The sequence below is a fragment of the Pholis gunnellus genome, assembly GCF_910591455.1.
Source record: "Pholis gunnellus genome assembly, chromosome: 18".
NCBI classification, from domain to species: Eukaryota; Metazoa; Chordata; class Actinopteri; order Perciformes; family Pholidae; genus Pholis; species Pholis gunnellus.
This window is the reverse complement of record NC_136545.1, coordinates 2,245,171-2,268,911: the sequence shown is the minus strand read 5'-3', so window position 1 is coordinate 2,268,911 and position 23,741 is coordinate 2,245,171. Positions and strand designations below refer to the sequence as shown.

Below are 23,741 nucleotides of genomic sequence, written 5' to 3'. Positions count from 1 at the left end.
GACCATCGGAAATCTGCTCACCGCCCTGCCCTTAAAGAGACCACAGCACCGGGCTGCGAGTCACGAGTCCCCGCCTCCCTGCAACCAATGCCTGCAACATGTACTGCTACTCCCCGACGACCTCCGGTTACATCCACGCACACAGCATACAATGTCAACACTACTGCTATTCTATGGAGTAGTTCGAATGAACAGCGTTCACAATGAGGTCTGTGGATTACCTACCGACACTGAAGGCTACACCGAGGGATCGGTTCCATCTCCACGGGGTTGTGGTGAAGAGATGGAGCTCAGATTTCAGAACCTGAGCAAATAAAAGCCAAACTAGCTGCCTGGTTAGAGGAAAGTGAGAACATATCGTTGATTGATTTTTGATTGATTGATTTGTTTTCAAAATAAGATGTCAACAAAGCGTATATACAAATTGCTTATATGGAAATAAGATTAAATGAACTATATGCACATTAAACATGTTACATCTGTGTGCATCTTAACTGTACCAATTAAGATAGTTTACAAAGTAAAACTCCTACATTTGTAACAAGAAACAGGTAGTTTCTGAATATTTGAAATGCTATAAAAAGTATTTCCTCAATAATTCCAGACAATGACATATGTATTCAGAACATCTCTGATTACATTTATACAGAATCCAACGATATGTATGCACCAATTAAGACTTTTTTCAAAGTAAATGTCCTACATTAGTACAGTAAAACACTTTTACTGAAAATCTAAATGTTTTATTGTACCAGTTGAAAGATTTTAGAAAGTTAAAGTCACGCATTTGAACCGTGAATTAGGTACATTAACTTAGTTATTTTTTTATTATTAAGCAGCTGTTTGTGTGGCTTCCTGCTGCCGCCCCCCCACATATAGCAGTACTTTTTAAAATAAAAGTGCGCAATACACTACTTTTGAATTCATTATTGAATTTTGCGCATAACAATGCGATTAATGCAGAAAATCATGCGATTAATCGCAATTAAAAATGTTAATGTTGCCCAGCACCAGTATATATATATATGGGGGGGGAGGGGGGGGGACATGTCCAGCTGTGGGTCCAGAGGAAATGACTCCCTTGTGCTAAGAGATTTGTCTTCTTCATACTGGAGCTCCAGGCTCACCACTGCCTTTTTAATCAGTTATTACAATGTAATAACCTGTAATGACAGCAGAAGAACTACACTGGATCACCATTTGTTTTATCACTCCACCTTTATTGCTTATTCATATCGTTACACTAATGGCCTGGTCCTATTCAGAGCAGGAGAAACTGGAATTCCATCATGTTTGGATCAAATATTCTTCACTCCATTTTGGATTACACAGCAGTTACAAAAGAAATCAGTAACAGAGTGTTGACTCGACAGTCTTCAGAAACATGAAATAAGTAGATGGAATCTGAAACACAGCAGTTTTTAACTTTAACCATTTTTCAAATTCACATACATCTTCATAAATAACAGTCAACCCTCAACAGTAGCTACTTGTCGTCACTGACATCCGTTTTTTCAGCTCGAGACATTATTTCTTCCTGCAAAGCAAAAACTGAGACATTTGATGACTTCAAATTAGAAAGATTATGTGATGGAGGATCAAGACGTCCCAATGATCAACTACTGTCTCTACAGAGAAGTTCACACTGCTATGGTATTCAAACGAACACTGTGTGATTTATGAACTAAAAACTCACAACAGATTTAGTTTTGATCATACGAGACAGAATTGTAAATCCACACATTTGAATTCCCAACAGAAAGATTTTCATATCACACCACTGCCTACTTGAACATTAATTTCCACCATGACTGTGAAATAGAAATAGAAATAGAGCTGTACCAATCAGATTCCAATAATCACACAAAGAAAAACTGTACATCAAGTCAGTGCGTAAAGCCGACACAACTGAAATAGCTTAAAAACCACCAGAGAGGAGTCACTCATGACCATAATCCTGACTGGATGAATGAGACACTGAACCAGCTGGAGCTACCAGTCCAGACCTGGCTCATAAAAAACTCTAAACCAACACATTTACATTGGAGGAGAAAAGCTCTTGACTGTGCTATGCAGTGAGTGAGAATGTAGGTTACTTTGCTGGCATGAATGTTACAGTCCTGGCAACCCACAATCCAGCACTGCGTAAACGCACTGTAGCACTGACCTAGAGAACTCATTTATGAGTGCAGTAAACGGAGTGTTGGGAGCTAATTGATGCTTCTTTACTCGGTGTAATAGAAGTGTAAATGGAAGATCTTTGGGCTCTGGCCTGTTTGTGGGACACAATGATATATGTGATTAATCAGTAATGGAAATAGTTCTTTGAGGCATAGGTGACAGAAAACAATTAAACTACAACTATGAGTAGAATTCAACCAATGTTTCATTTTACTATATGAATGGTATACGTATATGAATTATATTAGGACTTTATGATTTAAACTTTATTTTCCTTAAGACATTTTTTTCTTTCAACACTGTAAGGAGGCGAGGAGACTTCAACAAGAAACCTGCTTCATTGGATGCATCCTACTGTGAACTATTATGGGTAACGTATGTAACCTCACTGTCCTCTGAGGGCAGAACTGTTGGGGATAGAAAGGAAACTGGAACCACAGCATGCAGCAACTGTCCCTGATCTCTAGCCTTCTACATCGCATGTCGTACTTCTGAACTAAAATACAGCAGTAATACAACACATTAGCAGTACATTACTGTGTATTAGCCATGCCTCACTGGTTTGAAAATAGATATATAGGACAGGTAATCTACTCTCGTAACTAAAAATGTAGAAATTCAAGACACTGCCTTTGACAACCATTACTGTGAATGCTGTTTCCAGGAGAATGTCCTCATCCAAAAGTCCTGTAAATGACCTCAGTGCCACGTTGTGAGAAATGCCAGTGAATCAAGCAGTTAGGGTCCTCTTAAAGGGACACGGGGGACTTTTGACCACGAGCTGTGCTGTGCAGCAACGTTTTGATGAGCAGGTCCCTGTGTTGTTTGAACGCACAGAAAAGGACCCACGTACAAGAACGTGTGTGTGTGTATATATATGTATATATACACTTATACATCCATACATATACACACATATATATATATATATATATATATATACACACATATACACACACACACATGTGAGGAAATGCATTCAGCTAGTTTGTAAGTTTTCAAGCATCCACACGTTTTGGTGAGAAACAGTTTTTAAGAAAACTCAAAGGGCGTCTTTAACGTCAGCAAATTAAGTGAATAAAGTCATACTAATATATATATATATATGTATATAAATAGAAAAGGTGCAGTCCCAGTAAAGTGAGGGTGAGAGCAGTGTTGGCTCCTTAACATTTAGTGGAAGTGGGGCTCAAACTTGTTTCTCCAGAATTCAGTGAAATCTATGAAAGGGACCATGTGAGGGGCAGGTTTTACTTCCCAAACAGATTAGCCTAATTTCAACTTTAAACATTAGAATGTACTATTTGACTTTTCTCCCAGCAGTTACTGTACTTAGCAGCATGGTGACCAACCAGTGAACGTGGTGTAGTTAAGGAGAATTGCTTCCTGTAGCCTTGTCTTTTAATCAAGTGATGTCACTTGAGCCAGGTCGACTGGGAATGAAGAATGAATTTGAGAATGAAAAAGAAAAAAAGGTTGCAATACTAAATTGATACCGCACTCTTTAACATTGCACCCATATGTGATAGATGACAGTGGGCACTCTTCTGGTTTGAGAAAGTAAAGCATCATGTTGGGTGATACAGTCTGGCTCACAGCCAGCGTTCCAGTCCATCCCAGTGGACTCTTTGCAGGCCAGTCAAGTTCTTCCACACCAATGTGGGAAAAGCTTTTCTTTGTGCATAGGGACCTACAGTGTCCTCATAAAGTGGAGTTACTTTGGATGTTTTGACTTCCAATAAGAATCAATAGAATCAGGTTAAAATGCCAGATCATTAAAAACAGACGCACGTAGCAACCACATCTAAATAACCCTTTAAAGAACAGAGAATCCAGGACAGCCAGACTACATATGAATGATTGGGGATTCTGTATATAGTTTCTTAGCACTGACCATATGTCAGTCAAATCTAAACAAATTTAAATATAGAGTAAAGTCATGAGTGTTTACAGTTATATTATAAAACATACACACAGTAAAAGGAAGAGACAAACAGAGAATATTTACATATATAACAAAGAAATCACTGTGCCAGTCTGGGACGGCTTCCCTCCTGTCAACATCAGTGTGATGCTCCTGCTGCCGACACACGTAATGGCTAATATTCACTGTGTCAACAGCTCAGCAGCCTCCACGAGGGCCCGTGAGAGAGCAGCCTGAGAGCTGAGCCCTCTGATGGCGGTCCAGGACACTACACGGCTTTTAGCCTTTTCTTCTATGTTACACAGTTAGTAGTAGTGAGCATCACTCCAACTGTTCTGTTCCGTCTTTAAATCTTTGACACGCGCACGCACACACTGAGAGATACCATTCACCCATCCCCACAAAGCAGTCCCAACAGAAGAGATGCTTTAGCGTAGCAAAGGAAAGTTCCCTGCACCACATCTTTAGTCCTATGTGTCATAGGTTTTGTCCGAACGGCTGTGAAGAGGGTCAGAGACACATTTCTGCTCTACAAAATAATAAGAATGATAAGAATAACACTAATGCACACGATTGCCCCTTGTGGTGATGACAGTGGGAGGGGCCTTAGGTCGGTTTGTTTGATGTTTGCTGGGAGTTATGGCTCCTATGATGTCAACCTCTTTGTCCATAGTTTACCTCCGGTCCATGACTGGTTTCCATGGGGTCCTCTTTGAAGGTTTCACACTGCTCCATTACTTTGCTGAAAACATTCAACATTTAACAAGTTAGCAGAGTGTTAGGCTCTATCCACGTCTCAAACAGTACATTCTACGCCTGCACTGAAATGATTTCACAGTCAAATGGTGCAATCCACAAGGGGATGTTTGGTTACAAATGCACTTGCACTAATATCCCAAATCCATTGTCATTGTTCTTTAAGTTCATATATATTCTTTGATATATATTTATATTGTACATAGTAGTTCAATGTTTAGAGATGGATACCTTATTTATCCCCAGGGGGAAATTTGTACATTATACTTAGTTTCTCTGTTCTACTTTGTTGTCATTAATGTCCTTGTTTTTATATCAAATTCCATGTACATGCATACATGGCCAATAAAGCTGATTCTGGTGCTTTCTCTGCTTTAGTTCACTTATGCTGCTGTGAAAGCTGTTCGTCTGGATTTTTGGTCCACATTATAGTTTGACTGATCTCAGCTCGTTTGTAGTAAGAACGAACACAGACCAAACGCAGGATTTGGTGATAGTAGATATACGATATGATATTAGCAGGAATTAAAAAGCTTACTACTGTTGCAGCCATATCAAGGGTTCCAACAGCATTGTATAGGTATGGTGCTTCGCCTTAAAAAAAGAGCACCTTCTCTGACATTACAAGAAATGTCCTGCTTGAGGCCAACACAATATTCCCACACTGAATGAAATGTCAGGACCTCCATGTATAATGCTGCCTGAAAGCTTTTCTATGCATCTGAAGTCTTCCAAACCTGCAGCGTGTCACACAATCTGTTGTGAGGCTGACAGGAAAGGTGTCTAGAGGAGCAGTCAACCTAAGGTAAGTTACACCAGTGTTAGCAGCTGATGCTACAGCTAGCTACAGCTAACCATCACCCAACTCCTTTGGCTGACTGAAGTCATGTGATGTGAGACATGTGCCAAGACCAAGTTCAAGGACGACATGGTCCCTGAACCGAGGCTAACACTCAGCAGCATTTTAGTGAAACATTCATCCTGCTGGGGCAGGACCAATGTTATCCTGTGGATCAGTACTTCATACAGTAATACACTGTGGATCAGTACTTCATACAGTAATACACTGTGGATCAGTACTTCATACAGTAATACACTGTGGATCAGTACTTCATACAGTAATACACTGTGGATCAGTACTTCATACAGTAATACACTGTGGATCAGTACTTCATACAGTAATACACTGTAGATCAGTACTTCATACAGTAATACACTGTGGATCAGTACTTCATACAGTAATACACTGTGGATCAGTACTTCATACAGTAATACACTGTAGATCAGTACTTCATACAGTAATACACTGTAGATCAGTACTTCATACAGTAATACACTGACTGTGGATAAGTACCTCATACAAGCCCACTTCACAAGACCCGAACTATCCCTTTAAGTTAAATTCATTATTCCTTGGACTCAAAATCATTGTTGTATTTGATGACCTTGCTGCTTTGGCATTTAACCTTTGTGCCCTAAAGCAATTGACACTCGTGGCCTAACCCCTTGAATAAAGGGATTCCAGGCCTGGCTGCTAACAAAATGATGTGGCCAAAGACTTGTCATCATTCTCTTTACTAGCTGCAACAGAAAGAATGTTAAACCAGGAGAACTAGTTCTTCCTCTGCTGCTCCGCCTGGGACGGACCCATCAGCTGCAGAATTGATCTTGGCTGATAAAACCTTCAGGAGGAATACTGAAAAGGATTTATTCAAGCACAGCTTATACAAACAGCCTGAAGTCTTACCTGGCCATGTCCTTTGTCTCTGGCTGTGAGCTTTCCAGTTCTAGAACTTTCTCTAGGAGAGTTATTCCTCCTTCCTTTATCAGCAGGGGACAATACTTGCTTGCTGCGGAACAAAAATGAATGTAAAGAGACAGATTGTGAGCATTATAGGAACTGTAATGTGTGTAGATGAATAAAAGAATAAGCAGCCGGGTGAAGAGTGAAATAGAAATGCTAATTTTAGAAAACAGTAGAATATTTTATTATATTATTATGATTTTAAATATGAGAAGTTGCATTTTGAAAATGGTACCCGTATATTATTATAGAACACACGTATTATAAGCTAGCTGTAAATGAAACACAAGTTAGCAGAAGCCGTGTTCATGGCGACCTGTGCTGATGTAAGCACTGAGCACAGTGTGCTGTGAGCAGTGGATACTCACGGTAAACGGACACCAGGTTGTAGAGAGCCCATGTGGCCCAGTGCTGACTGACGGGGGCGATGCTCTGAGGCAGCAGGCGCAGGATGGGCTCGAATGACCTGAGAGACCCACGGCAATGTCAAATTCAAAAAGGAGGAAAAGCCACTGTACAGCTCGACCACAGCTTCCACGCAGTATATACCGATACGTCGTTACTCATACTGTATACAGATGTGATGTCGTGACGTTATTTGGTAATTCATTCTGACCAACAGGTTTAAGTAGCTTTTTCAGTGAAACATTTCATGACTTGTGAGCTGTTGTTACATGATGTCAGAAATCAGCTGCTCTAAATAATGTTCAATGACTGAACTATTTCTTCTGGTATTTGATACCTTTTTGGTATTCTCTTTAATAATCCATTCAGAACTAAATATTATCTAAATGAAAATCTGATATGGCATGAATAACTAAACAGATGATCACCTGTAGTTGATGTTGCGCCGTGAGCTGACGTCCCAGCTCTGGATGGCGTCCCACATCTTGTCCATCACCGTGTCTCTTCGCGGCTCTTCCATTGACCAAACCTCTGGCCCATCAAACATGATGTGTGAAAGCACGCCACACGCATTGTACGACACCTCGATCCCATCTGCCTTACTGTCCAGCAGGTTACTGTCAAAGCATTTCACAGTGATTGGAGAACACAAAACAACAAATACCTGACGAGATGTTTGCAAAAGACATTAAATCCCTCAGACCTACATTTACTTTGAACTGCAAACTCTATATTCAGTTGTGTTTGAACTCTTTGGTTCATTGAGTTTAGTGAGGCGTTATGTGTGTGGGTGCTCCAATGATATGAATCAGGTACAATTATCACGAGTCTTGTTCTGTGTGTAGCACGTGAACTCTTCAGCCTGTTGTCATGGAGTCATTGCTATGCAACAGTATAGAACGCGTGTAATCGTCACGGAGGGTTTACTAACTAGATGTGACCTTTGATTTGAACCCACAACGTCTGACCATCAGTCGTCTGGTACACACTCGTGTTTGTTCCAGCTGTGTTCATTCAAGTCTAAAGGCAAAGACAAACAATGTATTTATTTTACAAAAGCTTTCATCGGTTTAGCAGTGACTCTATGTTACAGTCAGGGCAACCACACTGTTGAGTTAGTGTGATGGATCAACGCACTCTAACACACACAAGATATTTTCACGCTGGTATTGTTTTCACCTTGTGAGTCGGAGTGTGAGTCATCGTGGCTAAATGTGTTCCCGAGACACCGGCTGTAACAGGACCTACCACTGAAGACGTGTGTGTGTGTGTGTGTGTGTGTGTGTGTGTGTGTGTGTGGAACACACTTCTGTAAACTTAAAGCCTATGTATCAACAAAATAAACTAAACTCTAAGCACAAGTCCATTGTTTTCAGACAAATAGAAATTCTACATCCACCAGGACTTTAATTCACTGACTTCGAGGTGAAAATATGCCGTATATATATATATACAGTATATATATATATATACTGTATATATTAGTTTATGCCCCTAGTCTGTTATGGCGTAGCGGCTGGTGTCATCCCATCACAAAATGGTCTCTAGTTAAATATATTGCAGGTAGCGGGTAGAAAGGCTCTTGCAAGGAAATGGTTATTGCAGGAGTCCCAACTTTATATACATGGAAGGACATTATAACAGTATGTTAACCAGAAATTGGAATTATTTCTGTCACGCTGAGAAAACTGGGTTAATGTGTTCTGTAACGCCCCATAGGCCAGACTAAATATAGACAAACACATCTTGAAGAAAAACAGGTTTACTTAATGACCACGCATGAGCCGAGTCACTGGAGAATTCTTTTACACTCCACTGGTTTTAACAGTTCTCTTACCTGAACACAGAGATGAACTGTGGGGTGAGCAGCTGTGGCCTCAAAGCTTTCACCTCAGCAACATTTCCTAACAGCCCCAACATGTTGCGGTGAAGCTCTTGCTTGTCTGGAAACTCCTGGAGTAAGATCATGCAACGAGAGGAGAGGTATGTTATCACACAGCGGAAAATATCAGGAGACTACTGCCGTCATAGACCTAAAGCATGATATTTCATTTCTAACATGGACTCAGAAAAGAAACAGCTGAGAGCCTCACCTGTAGACACTCCAGAAAGAGACTCATGCCCCGACAGTTAAGGAACATCTGACAGTTGTCGGGCGTCTCATCAGTGATGTTCCACAGAGCGCTCCAGGAAAACTCCATCACCTGGTCGCACTGAGGGGAAACAAACACACACACACACTTCAAGGAAGGAATCCTACATTTGACTGCAACAGGTCGAGAAACATATGTAATGCAGCATGGTTATTAGTTACAACAGACTATTGCAAGACTAAGGCCATACCATTTGAAGTCAAAAGATCCAGGAGGAGTTAAAGAGAGACTTACCATTCTGTCCTGTAACTTCTTCTGAATTAAATTCAACATTGTCTGTGAAAAAGGAAACAAAAAATATTTTGTCAGCTGACAGCTGTCAGAGTGCTTTCACACCAACAGTAGCACTACGGCAAAAACAACTAGCTACTAGTGCTGGGCGGCATACCGGTTTTAATTTCCGGTATTCCGGTATAACGGTTTTAATTTCCCATATGTGTATGGGATATGTGTATATGAATTTTTCACACACCGTCATACCGGTGCATAGCCGAAACAACTGCAGACAGTCGAGAAAGACTCAGAGCAATGATTCAAACACTGGATTCAAGTTACGTCTGACCGGGGCGAAAATACTTCAGCCAAACTGCTATCCCAACATAATACCAACAAATGAGCACACCCTATAGTAAGCAAAGCCTTTATACACGATGACATTAACATGTTTTTATATTCTATGTACTTCTGACAGTAGAGTAAGCCACTATAAACTTAGATAAAAACACAGTCAAGGAAAAAGAAAATACCGTGATTTACCATGAAACCAGCAGAATCTTAAAAAATACGGTGATAGAAAATGTAAAAAACAATATCAAGGCCTAATATAATACATTTGGTGCAATGGAGATAAGTATGTGGTTGTTTTGATCTCGTCTTCATTAGAAAGACAAATATAAAATACAGATCATGTTAGAGTTGTTTGAGAAAAGTCCGTACAACTGTGATTGTGATAACAGTATATTACAGCACTCCTAGTATCATAACTGGTATGTGAGACCAACACAGTGCACACACACACACACACACACACACACACACACACACACACACACACCTTAAAAGGACCCAAAGACTGCACACTGCTCCTAAATAGTTACAGTAGAATGGCTCAAATACAGAGAATGAATTTCCCCACTGGGAATTAAAAAGTCGAATTAAATTAAGTAGAACATAAGTAAAAAGTAAGGAATATGGGAAAGTTATAAGTGTGAAGCTCATCTTGATGTTACCTTGACAAATCCCATTTTCCCCACAGCCTCCTTGTGATGGTTGTCCACCTGACAGACCAAAGCATTGCAGAGGTGCACAGCAATTCTCTGGATGGACTCATCCTGCCTGGCTGGCTCCAGGATTTTCAGCAGCAGCTGGTTGACCCGACTGTACTGGAACTCCAGCTCCTCTGGAATACTGAAGTTACACAGAGTCAAGCAGCAGTTCCTCTGGACCTGGTGTGGGGCAGGGATGGGGACACAGTGGGAGACACAGGAGGGTTTACGACTGACCACCGTCTGATGAGCAACATGATGTGGATCACAGTTGATGTGATTTAATGAAGCCGATAGTAAAGACTATCATCAAGCACATAAACTAATTCATAGTTCTTTGATTTTGTTTTTAAGAATTTAACTTTGTTATCACTTCTTCCTCATGTAAATATGTTTTTTTATGCTGGTCAACAAATCTTTACAAAAGTATTCAGTCCATAGCAGCTGTGCCCATGCAGACACTTGGGCTGGATATCGTTTGGATTCTGGAGCAGATACAGAAGGTGCTCCAATCCAAACTTCTTCAAATGTTAGATATTGCCATACAAATAATATGAGCAAGACTGTTGTTGATACTCAGGGTTACACATTTTTGGTCAGCACAAAAGAGGACTTAGATTTAATAGCATTTCAAGTCTTTCTTTTTATTGTTCTTTATTCAAATAATGAGGCACTAGTGCCATTGTTTGGGAGGGTGATTAAATGGATATAGACCATTGTCACATGGCTTGTGTCAAGTTTTTGGGTGGCTGTAGAGATAGAGCGGCCCTCCACTGATCAGAAGGTTAGGGTTTGATTCCCGGCCCCTGAAATTTACCCCAAATTTGTGTGAGTGTGTGAATGTTTATCGCTGCTGATGAGCAGGTGGCACGGTAGCCTCTGCCAACAGTGTATGAAAGAGTGGGTGAATGGTTGCTATTTTATTATTTTATTATTAAAACTCGGCCCTGTCACTTCCGTACTTTTCGGATCAATTATTTAGTTTCAGTAAAGCCAAACACACAATACAGGTGTTAGCGTTAGGTTTCTACTGTGGATGGGATGGGGGGGGTTGTGTGAAGGCACGTTGTCTTACATTTTAATTGTATGAAAGGTGCTTTACAAAGTCTAAATTATAAAGTCTAATTGATTGATTGATTGATACCGTCTGGAACTGCTTTGAGAAAAAATGTCCCCTTTTAAAATGAAAGTATAATACTTCACAAATAAACGTGAAGTTGAGCCCAGTTCCTCAGAGGTGGGGATGAGGCCACAGAGCAGACTTACGGTGACCTCCTGGTACTGCTCCATTCCATTGAGGACCACCTGAATGACCTCTCTGCGCAACCGCACACTCTGGTCACTGCGGTACTCCGTGTTGGTCAGGTAGAACAGAGCAGCGCTGCCCGTCACCTGGATGCTCTTATCATATTTATGGCACTTTAATGCTGCTATGACGAGCTGAAAGGACAGAAAGGGGAAAAGAGAGGTATGAGAGAGTGGCACAGGCATAACGTGCAGAAACATGGTGTTGCCTCCTTCAAAGAACGACCCAAATTAAACTCATCATACTTGCAAAGCTCGGAGCAGTTGGCTGCAGTGCTGTATCCTGGCGATGTCAAACAGCTGATTGATGGCTCTGTGGGCCAGCTCAGGGCGAAACTCTGTGTAAGCCTCAATGGCATTCAGGACCTGGTCTTCATTCTTTGATCCAGTCACCTGAAAAAGGCAGAGAACCCACAGATGTAACCCACAAAGCAAAAGCATTATTAATATGTACACTGTACCTGTTTTAAAGATTTCATTTTCCATTCCAATCACAAAATGCTGTGACTTGTTTGTCATAATGGACTGTCTGTCCATTAGATGTGATGCCCAAAATAACCATTATCAGCCTTAAACTGTAATGTGTGTGCGGCCCATCAGATGACCAGTACCTTATAAGCAGGGATGTGTGTCACATTACAGAGGGTGGTGTCGTACAAGCCCAGAAACTGCAGCGGCCTCTTGAGGTCCTGGAAAGGATAAATGCTGCTCTTGCAAGGCTCGATGCTGACAGAGAGAAAAAACTGGCTTGTTCAGAAGGTCATTGTTCATCTGAAAGACAACATTTCTTTTTAATATCCAACGTACATTCTAGAGTTGGTTACCCACCTTGGCCGACCCATAGCTTCTTCAAAGTGCGGAACTGTGCAGTTGTCTAGCATAATGTGACCCGAGACGTCCAGTGACACCAGGTTGACCAGACGCTGTACAATGGCCGTCAGGATTTTCCTGGTCATCTTAAACTTAGAGGTCCGCCTGCTCTCCCGCGAGACGTCAAGATGCCTGAAGAACGCAGAGTCTTATCAATGACAGTGACACATTCTTTTCATATGATTTGTGGCCACGTAAAGGGAACAACACATGTATTTGGACATTCAAATAAATGGAAATTCAGTTTTGTCAGTTATAAAAGTTATGCGTACTGACATTTCAATGGGAGCAAATATATTAGGAGAAACTTAAAAACATCCAAACCTCTGCTACTATGATTCAAAGTTGTATATCAATAAAAAAGAAAAAGGACGGAGAGATATATCTCCATCCATTAGTCCATCATTAAAGGACACATTAGATAATGCATGTATGTGGCTCCACACATTTAACGGCCTTCCCCTTGTACACCACTGAAATAAATAACCTGACAAAGTTGATCCATTATGTTCACCAGCTAGTCTCTGTGTCTGTTTGAGGAAAGCAGTTGCCTGCTGCAGCCAAAAACGATACTAGCAGAGAGAGAGAGAGAGAAACTCAAACAGTAAAGTTGTAAACATTAGCTGAAACTCACTTTCAAGCTCCAGAGGGCAGCTGCACATTTAGCTGATAATTCCGTTTAGGTTCATCACCACGTTGTCATTTCATACATATCGATTACAGCTGCTGTAATTAAGTCAGTGTTTCCCCTCCCATTATATTAGGGGGCCCTCCGCCCCCTTGAAGGTCAAGTTCATGTTGTTTAATTTGCTATATAGCACCAGATCACAACTGAAGTCATTTAAGGTTACTTTCCTATAGATACCTTGTTTTGTTATTGAACAACCTAAATAGCCTTATGTTATTTATCTTATTTATAGACGACTCATGTGCGCGCGCGCACACGCGCACACGCACACACACACACACACACACACACACACACACACACACACACACACACACACACACACACACACACACACACACACACACACACACACTTAAAACGCTCCCAGGGTGATGAAGAGGCAACACTCGCTCTCCTGCGAGTAGCAGCCGGAGTAGCTCTCCTGCTCCGGGTCCAAAATATGCATATTTGTAAATGGTAAATGGACTGTATACCATAATAACGCTACATGTTATTCACCCATTCATACACTGATGACAGGGGCTACCATGCATCAGAGCTAACCAGCGATCCTCTGATTGAAGGACAGCCGCTCTAACAGTGAGCCACAGATGCCCTTTGTGTGATTGGTGGAGACAGTTTAAGGCACCAGTATCCTCCAGCAGAAGTGCTTGCTGGATCAGTCAAACATATGAAACCCCCTCCACCAACACATTTCCAGAGTAAGAATTAAGCCTGTTTTTCATTTAGCAGGTATATGATATATAATAAAATCAACCCAGCTGCAGTTCATTGGATAAAGAGCAATTAAATAAACTCTAATGCTGGGCTGTATGAATTTCCGTTCCTCCCATATTTTGTATTTTGCTCCTCTAAACATATCTGCCATAAAACACATATTGCATGACATGTTTCCACTGCAAAACCTTGGTGTGGTCTTTTAGTAAAAAGGATAGTGCAATTTGACTGTTAAGAACTTAAAATGGACTGCAAATCTTCAGTAAGGCCTCTTGTATGTTCAACTCTACAACTTCAGTCTAGTAGATGATTTAAGTTGGCTGATTGGGATGAAGCTACTGCTACACAGAACTTAGTGGCAATCCTTAAGATTTTAGTCCTGCTTGATTTAGACTTTGGTTTAGAGTGAAGACAATTGAATCTTTCTTAGAGTTTAGCAGTCTGGAGTCTTTGGGCATAATTGTTTGTGTGTATTCAATGGAGAAAAAGTGTAATACAGCTTTTTTTCCGGGTATGTCACACATACACACAGTTTGTAATTGCCTGGATCCAGACCTTTGACTCCGCCTACTCCACCGAGTTCATGACGTGAAACAGCTGTTTCCTCGATTAAAATGTTATCAACTAATAAGAGCAACATGGGGACTTGAGATTAGCGAATCAGCGCCAGGGGCGGGACTAATGGTGGTGTCAAGCCATGTCAGCTGTGTGCATGAACCGAGTAACAACAATTTTAAAAAACAATATATAGTCTCTCTCTCTCTCTCTCTCTCTCTCTCTCTCTCTCTCTCTCTCTCTCTCTCTCTCTCTCTCTCTCTCTCTCTCTCTCTCTCTCTCTCTCTCTCTCTCTCTCTCTCTCTCTCTCTCTCTCTCTAAGAAAACATGGTGTTTTTAAAAAAAAGCAACCAACAATGTGGCTAAAATGTGGCATATTTTTACAACCACCTGCTCACCAGTCAAATGTGTGTTGTGTTTTATCACTTATCTATTTCAAACAGGCACGATCAACTGGCAAAATAAACAAAGACTGCAATACCAGGGTGTAGTAAGAACATAATGACAACTTGTACGTAAGAGCCCCCTCCCTCCTTACCTGAGATTAGTGATCTCCACCACTGTACTGACCAACTCCTCTGACAGGTCCACATTGTAGAGAACAAGAGAGGCCAGTCTATCTTTCCACTGGCTGAGAAAAGCTGTCCCCAGCAATTGTACATTAGACAGATCTAGTGAGGTGAGAGACTTCAGGGGTTTGAGCAGGTTCTCAGCATCCACCTCATCAGGCAGGCCACCTAAGTTGAGCAACCTGAGGCGGTTGAAGCCCTCGAAGTTAAAGTCCGTCTCTAGTGCTTGCCTAGAAGCAGGGCTCTCCTCGTCCTCGTCCTCAGTGTCTTCATTGCAGGCGAGCGGGGCGCCGCCCTTCCTGTAGAAGATGTGGCTGCAGCCAAAGAGACAAAGAGACACCATGGTCTCACGGAAGCAGGTCAGTGTTTTCAAGCTGCGGGACGACAGACTATTGCAGTAGGTGAGGTGGAGCTCAATCAGGTCCTGGCAAGACAAACAAAGTCAATAATTACTGAATCAGTGAATCATTTAGAAAATGAATTATGCTGCAATTAAGGGTAAATGGACTGTACTTATATATATGTATTTCTCTTTTCTAGTCTTCCAACCACTCAAAGCTCTTTAACTCTACATGTCACCATTCACCCATTCACACAGATTCATACACTGATGACAGGAGCTACCATGCAAGGTGCCACCTGCCCATCAGAGTTATCTAATCGTTCACCGCAAGAACAGCGTGTGGTAGCCATTTGGGGTTCAGCATCTTGCCCAAGGACACATGGACATGGACTAGTGGAACTACCAATGAGCCTCAGTTCCTGGCTCCGATTGATCTGCCATCAGTATTGATCGTTATTCGTTCTAAATACTTTGATTTGAGGTCTCTTTTAAGACCACAGTCCACACGGTCCACAGCCTGCTAGAGGATCTGGGTCTGTCCACGGTGGACTGGTCTCTGCTAGAGGATCTGGGTCTGTCCACGGTGGACTGGTCTCTGCTAGAGGATCTGGGTCTGTCCACGGTGGACTGGTCTCTGCTAGAGGATCTGGGTCTGTCCACGGTGGACTGGTCTCTGCTGGAGGCCCTCCTGGAGTTTGAGCTGAAGGAGTTTCTCCATGATTTCATCTGATTTCACCAGAATCTGAATCGGTGGCTCCAATGACGAGCATGAAGAATAACTATATAGAAATAGACCATCTTCTCTCTAAAGGTCTTGTTTACTGATGAAGGTCATATAGAAGATCAGGACTAAACTGAGAGGTTTTCATAATTAATCAAACGTTCCTCATAGTAACTTTAAATAATAGATTTAAATGATATTTGATAGAACACTTTGAGCACTTGCAACAAGGACATGATCCTGAAGCTCTTCTTTTGAACCTATTTTTATTCTGAGGTTTTGGTTATTAAAAATGTAAATAAGGAAAATGACTTAACTATACCAAAAGTATAATCGGAATTGCCCTTATTTGGATGAAACTTTCCCCACTGGTTTCTGTGTTAGACTTGTCTTTTCAGAGAAATGGTTAAGTAACAGAACACAAACTGAACAAAGAATATAAAATTTGACTCATTATCACATAGAAAGGCTCTTACCTAAGTCAAATTAAACATTAAAGGAGCACACATTCAGAACAGAGAGCGGTCCAAGAACTGTTTAGAAAGGGTGCTCCGATCGATCATCCATTGATTATCAGCCAATATTTGTTGTAAATACTTTGATCGGTGGTCTCTATAAAGGCCGATCAGAAGAGCCTATCACATGACGCAAAACCATTTCTCTACGGTCCAATAAAGTGGGTTCACTGGGGTTGTGAGTCTCTAAAGCCCCCTTCTTATTTATGTTACGCTGAATGACTGCTGCTGATAAGTTAGTAACCTCCCCTAACCTATTGGTACTGACGTTAGTAGTTTGTTAGTTAACCACACATAGCAATGAATCCTGGGAGACACGGCAGAAAAAGACATTTTCAGGTGACCAAAGGGTTAAAATTGTCTTTCATGAAGTGAAAACGCACTGTGAAAAGATTACCGTTATAAGACAAAAACACTGAAAACTGTCAGACCGGACGATGCTGTGGTAGCGATCTATCAATCACAAGGTGGCCCCGCCCTAAAGCATACCCTACATTATGGTCAATTTGGACCATAATGCTGTATTGAAGACTTAAAACTAGCGAATGAGGCTCATGTTTACAATGTTTACTGAGGTAATAAATCAAGAGAGAAGTAGAGTCATTTTCTCATAGACTTCTATACAACCAGAGGAGTCGCCCCCTGGTGGACACTAGAGAGAATGCAGGTTTAAGGCATTCTAGCATTGGCTTCAATTTTCAGACCCAGAGGTTGCCTCCTGGCACACACACTTTACAGCGACACTGTTGTGTTACACATCATGCCGGCATGCAATCTAAAACAGCAACTGGTGCAGCAATATGTCGGCTTTGTTTGGTTTAGTGTAAGAAAAACAAAGCCGGTGTAATGAGTGGTCTTCTTTACAGCAGTATTGCAGGATCTCTGTATAAAAGGAGCTTATAAGAGTGTGTCTCTAAGAGAGAGGGTGGACTATGTTGTTAAGTTCATGCTACTTCGTCATCTTCATATTTGTATACTTAACTGTTATTTAAATAGACAATGCTACATGATGATTAGAAGGCTTCAAATAAACCCTGTGATCGCTGATTGGTATCGGCCAACACTGCTTCCAGCGTTAGGTGATCAGCCCCTAAAATCCTGATCGGAGCACCCTTACTGTTTAGCCCAGGGGTCCCCAAACTTTTTCCTGTGAGGGCCACATAACTTTTCCCTTCTCTGATGGGGGCCGGGGTCAGTTTGTAACAGAAAAAGTGTGACGATCGCAGGGGTGCCTAAATGTAAACATTTATTGTTTTCCAGAAAGCCACACATAACCAAATATTAATAACCCTTTCCGGGATCTTCACAGAAAAAAAAGTCAGGAAATAAATAACACTATTTATGAAATAAATAATAACCAAATACCCCTCTCTGGGTTCTTCACAGAAAAAAAGTCCATTGAACATTAACTTTCTGTTGGGCCGTGCACAATCTTAACAGGTAAAAGTTTAGCTTAGTTGTCAGAGCAGAATCTCTTACTCAAATGACTCATATGAGCAGTCTCTCAAAGTTCTTGTGTTCCTTCCTTATAATCCTTTTGTAGGTTCCAGTAGGCTTGTAGACACCGCTGTTTGCAGCTCTCTCTCATCAACTTCCCTATGTATGTTCATCAGTGTGAACTGTGGGCCTGCATCTGGCTGGTGAGAAGTTGAATGTCAGGTTCCATTCTAGTCACAGCCAGTCTCAAACACTGATGCAGATGTTTATCTGTCAATCTTGATCTCATCGGAGTTTTCAGGTGTTTCATGTGTGAAAAGGTTTGCTCGCAGATATACGTGCTGCCAAAAACTGTAAACATCTTCATTGCGTGTTTTTTGATGTTAGGGTATGTATCGTTTAGGAGGGCGGCATAGAAGTCAATGAGACTGTTGGGCTTGAATGCGTCTTTCAGAACATCACAGTTCTGTAAATCGGCCAACTCAAACTGATAAGAAGGCTGGGCTTCATCGATGTCAGCAAGAAAGGGGTTCTGGAAAAGACGGATTTCTTTTGCATTAACATGTAGTTGCTGGAATCGCACACCGAACTGCGCCTTCAACATTTCCAGTGCTTCCACACACTTTTCAGCTGGGAACGGGACCGCTGGGTTCTCTGCAGAGAGGTTTTGGGTAGCAGGGAGATGGATGAAGTTGTGATTTTTCACTTGTTCCAAAAGCAGCGCAAGTTTCACCTCAAATGCTTTTATGTGAGAATACATGTCGCAAATGAGTTTCCCCTGGCCTTGTAGCTGCACATTAAGGCTGTTCAGCATTTCTGTCACGTCTGTTAAAAATGCGAGGTGCCATTTCCATTCTGGGTCGATCAGCTCTGGGACCGTTTTATCTTTTGAATGAAGAAATGCGTTAATTTCGGGTAGCAGCTCGTAAAAACGCCTCAAAACTCTGCCCCGGCTCAACCATCGGACCTCTGTGTAGTACAGCACATCACCGTGCGCAGACTCCAGTTCAGACAGGAATTGTTGGAACTGCCTGTGTTTAAGTCCCTTTGCTCTGATGAAGTTTATGCATGACACCACAACCTTCATGACAGAATCCCACTTCAACACTTTGCAGCACAGTGCTTGCTGGTGAATTAGGCAGTGGACTTGTATCGGGGCGGTGAGACCCCGTTCTTCCATCTCTCGGTTCATGCGTCCTATTAGACCACGAGACGCGCCCACCATACTAGGAGCCCCGTCAGTCGTGATGCTGGCAAGCTTTGACCAGTCTAGGTCCAACTCTTCCATGGTTTGGCATACTTTGCCAAAAATATCCTCCCCCGTTGTAGTCCCTTTGAGACTTTGGAGGGCTGCCAGCTCCTCGCACATCTCAAAGTTTGCGCTAACTCCACGAATAAAAATGAGCAGCTGCGCTGTGTCTTGCACGTTCGTGCTCTCATCCAGTGCTAATGAAAAAAATTCAAATTCTTTCGTCTTCTGCTGCAGCTGGGCATATACATTACCCCCGATTTCTTCAATGCGTCTGGTGATTGTATTCGCTGACAGACTCACGGCATTAAATACATCTTTCTTCTCGGGACACACCTCTTCCGCGACAGCATTCAAACATTTTTTGACAAACTCTCCATCAGTGAAAGGTTTACCGCTGCTTGCTATCCGTTGAGCAACCCGAAAGCTGGCCCGAACGGATGACTGGTTCAGCTGAGCTTGGCGTAGAAATGTATTCTGCTGCGCTAACAGTCCACTTTTTAGCATTGAGACTTTGTCTGCTCGCATTTGGCCTTGCAAGTTATCATACTTGTCTTTGTGACGGGATTCATAGTGTCGGCGCAGATTGTATTCTTTGAATACCGCCACCGCCTCTTGACAGATGAGACAAACAGCCTTTTCTTTGCATTGAACAAAAAAATAATCGTTTGACCACTGCAGGTTAAATACCCTGCATTCTGAATCGATTGTTCTCTTACCTAACCTTTTCGCCATTATTCAGTTCTATTTGACAGGGGCTAGTCTAGGATTTGCGTGGCCAGACTGAAAAAAAATCATAAGCGTCTCTGGTATTGTTCAGGGGGCCGGGCCAAATGTGGAGGCGGGCCGTAGTTTGGGGACCACTGGTTTAGCCTAACAAAGCCAGAGCCTTAACTGCTGAGTAAAAGCCATACATTAGGATAAAAAAAACAGCTGAATGCTGACAATGTTATATGCAATGGCTTGATTACTGCCATAAAGGTAAACCTAAACTGTCCATTATACTTGTTTATTGCTTTCTAACATTGTGTTCATACAGATCGACAGTAAGTGAGGTAGATCAAAACTGAACGTGATGTGATTTTCCAGAATCAAAATAAACATTTAGAATTGACAGTATGGTTAATAAGTTAATGGTTCTCCTTAGTTTTCATTTACAAATAAAAGGTTTAGATAACATGACTGTTTGTGATATGCTGTTTCATATACACTGTCTACTGCAGTCAAGGGAATGAAAACTACAAAATAAGAGTGAGGTTGTAAAAAAAACCCAATAAATATAGTTCCTTCAATTTTCCTTTAAAAAGTGAATGACGATACTTTCATCGTCTAAGTTTTCTCGTTGAAATGTTCTACAGAGGGGAACTGGAAAATGAAAGCTGGAAATGGCTTCTTCTGAAAACTAGTCCTTGTCTAACTTTTGACGTCCCACCTGTTTTTTAATGGCCTCCAGATCTCTGTCACGTACAAAGTCTTCTCTCAGCTGTACCCTGGTCAGTCTGGTGCTTCGAGGGTCTGAAAATAGTTGGAAGAAGCTCTCCTCTGGTTCAAAGGTACTGTCTGTGTGGACCAACTCCATGTATCTGTTTAAACAAAAAAGGAAATAACATGGAATCTGTAATATTTTGACAAACTTTCAGAAATTGGGTAACCATCAACAGACTCGGTTACGTACGTGTTGACCAGCTTGTCGCAGATTTCGCTGGGAAGGAAGATGTCCGAGCGCAGACTAAGCTTGCTCCTGAATCCCTGGTAGCACATGGTCTTCCTAAGGTTCCTCAGGCAGAAGATGGTTGCCAGAGTCATGAGGCTGTCAGGGTTGTCTCCTGCTTTGGCTGCCATGTTAGCCTCTTCTTCTCCTGCTCAGATCAATGACCTTAGGAGGCTTTCATTGAACACAATAAAGGGTTAGGAGAAATCTATTTGCAAAGGAAGCTTTTTCTGGTGGGAAACAGCAAAACAGTTCCACTTGACATTGTGACGTACATAATTAATATTTACAATGTGAGGATTGAATAGAAGCATTGAAAATGTTTCATTTTTCCACTATCTTTGACATGCAGTAAAACATGAACGTTTTAGATCAATAAATATTGTTCGTAAATGTAATGGGGGTTATACACAGAGTAACATACCTGGCAATTAAAGTAACACTCACAACATTCAAGCCATTACACATGTTCTATGACTCGTACTTTATTTTCTGTTTGTACGAAATACAACTGTAACGTTAGACATATTTCTGTCAGAACAGCTTACCGCCACAATAACCTGAGCCGATATTGTCATTATTAGACCACCTCTTTGCAGGCATTGAACACCTTTAACGCTGAGAACAGTTAGCCGTCATGCCTATGACTGACACGGTTAGCAACTAATGTTGGCTACTTTGTAACAACAAAATTAACGTTTCAAACTAAATTATCTTATTTATTTTACGCTGAATGGCTCCTGCTGATAAGCTAGTAACCTCGCCTAAGCTATTGTTACTAACGTTACTAGTTTGTTAGTTCCCACACGGCAGAGACACGGCAGACTGTTACAAAGTTAGCTAGCTTCCTAGCTAGCTACACTGTACAACGATTTACTTTTACAAAATTAACGATAGATAGTCAATGGCAAACAGACAACAACTATAAGTCTACTCACTCACAACAACTGAAAATACCATAAAGCTACACTTGTTGTTTTAAGTTAAGCTTCAACTTGCCGACACGGTGTCACCAATGCATTTCAGCCTCTAAATTAGCTTGTGGCTAACGATGACTTTCCCTGCTATGATGTTAGCTAACATAGCTAGTGGAGCTAGCGCTAGCAAAGAGCTCCGTATGCTGGAAATACAGACAACAAACAGTAGTCAGCTGTGTTTGAGCGCATGGCTTATCAACCAGTGCTTTACCTTAGCTTTCGCCAAGGCTATATGTCTTGATGACCGCGAGAAATTGAGTTATTATCATTAGTCTTCACTCATCTGATTTTCGCTTTCGTCCGATGTCAACAAACAGACTCCTCCTCCTACTTCTTCTTCTCCTCCTCCTTTCCCGTCATCTCTTCCTCCTGTTCTTCCAGTGTTGGTTCTTCCTCTTCCTCTTCCTCTGCCTCTTCATCTACAGGACTGTCTCAGAAAATTAGAATATTGTGATAAAGTTCTTTATTTTGTGTAATGCGATTAAAAAAACAAAAATGTCATGCATTCTGGATTAATTACAAATCAACTGAAATATTGCAAGCCTTTTATTCTTTTAATATTGCTGATTATGGCTTACAGCTTAAGAAAACTCAAATATCCTATCTCTAAATATTAGAATATCATGAAAAAGTATACTAGTAGGGTATTCAACTAATCACTAGAATCGTCTAATTAACTCGAAACACCTGCAAGGGTTTCCTGAGCCTTGAAAAACACTCAGCTTGGTTCAGTAAACTAAATCACACGTATGGGGATTATCACAATATTCTAATTTTCTGAGACAGTCCTGTATTCCATCACTAGTCCATCCAGGTCTAATGTTTGTACTGATTTAGTATATTCTTAATATTATGTTACCTGTCACGAATGAATATCTCGTACTCCTGTTTTTATTAAGTTGATAAGTAATAGTCATTATTGGTAGTTGTAGTATGCTAGTAGTATTACTTTTACTGTCAATTTGAAATGAAAACCCAATTTATCAGGGTTGATGGAATTCTTTCTCAAAATTCATCCATATAAAAATGTAGTTCCTTTAAATATTTCTGTTTAGGCAAACTGATTTAGGATATATTCTGTTTTCTTATCAAAACCATGAAGAAACCCAACTGGGTTCTAGTTGTTTTCCACTCTCCTTGTTTGTTTGTGCTTTTATTGTGTGCCAAACAGTTCCAACCTTGCAACATGGTTTATTCTGTGTTATAATTCTCTGAATCTTTACTTATATGCAATGATAGAAATTACTTTTTCAGTTCCATCAACTGCCCCATGGGCCCCATATCCCAGGACCCCTAAGCCCCTAGATAGATTGTATACGGTAATTTGGTTAATTTCAAAATTGTTATAACAATTTGCACCACTAAAGTATGATAACTAAGGCAGATCCTGCAATATTACCTGATCGTGTGGCCCTGTTTCAGGCTATGTCAATGGGGGCTCAACAGCAAATTTGCCCCCATGGAACCCCCTTCATCCAGCCATGGCGGTGTGCTCTGCAGAGCTTTCCTTCAACAGTGTTTCAGTCAAGCAAACTGTTTCGTTTATTTATTTATCCAATCAATGTTAACCTTTAAACAAACAACGGCTTATTT

At 41.2% G+C, this 23,741-nt stretch overlaps 1 protein-coding gene across 1 annotated transcript; it reads right to left on the bottom strand.

Annotated features, from left to right (window-relative positions):
• Positions 1 to 1,199: 1,199 nt before the first annotated feature.
• zer1 (zyg-11 related, cell cycle regulator) lies at positions 1,200 to 22,443 on the bottom strand. The gene is made up of 16 exons (XM_079178925.1): positions 22,360 to 22,443; positions 21,136 to 21,345; positions 20,893 to 21,043; positions 15,165 to 15,619; positions 12,622 to 12,795; positions 12,405 to 12,519; positions 12,040 to 12,186; positions 11,755 to 11,928; positions 10,453 to 10,668; positions 9,458 to 9,499; positions 9,164 to 9,283; positions 8,908 to 9,023; positions 7,499 to 7,687; positions 7,034 to 7,131; positions 6,609 to 6,711; positions 1,200 to 4,847 (listed from the first exon to the last, which is right to left on the bottom strand). The coding sequence occupies exons 2-16, from the start codon at positions 21,300 to 21,302 to the stop codon at positions 4,760 to 4,762; spliced, it is 2,355 nt and encodes a 784-aa protein (XP_079035051.1). The 5' UTR covers positions 21,303 to 21,345; positions 22,360 to 22,443; the 3' UTR covers positions 1,200 to 4,759.
• Positions 22,444 to 23,741: the final 1,298 nt, after the last annotated feature.

Coding starts and splice junctions, on each gene's coding strand:
- zer1 (XM_079178925.1), bottom strand. CDS start 21,302: ATGGCAGCCAAAGCAGGAGACAACCCTGACAGCCTCATGACTCTGGCA. Junction 7,688..8,907: donor CAGTTCATCTCTGTGTTCAG/GTAAGAGAACTG, acceptor ATGCTTTGACAG/TAACCTGCTGGACAGTAAGG. Junction 6,712..7,033: donor CAACCTGGTGTCCGTTTACC/GTGAGTATCCAC, acceptor TTTGTTCCGCAG/CAAGCAAGTATTGTCCCCTG.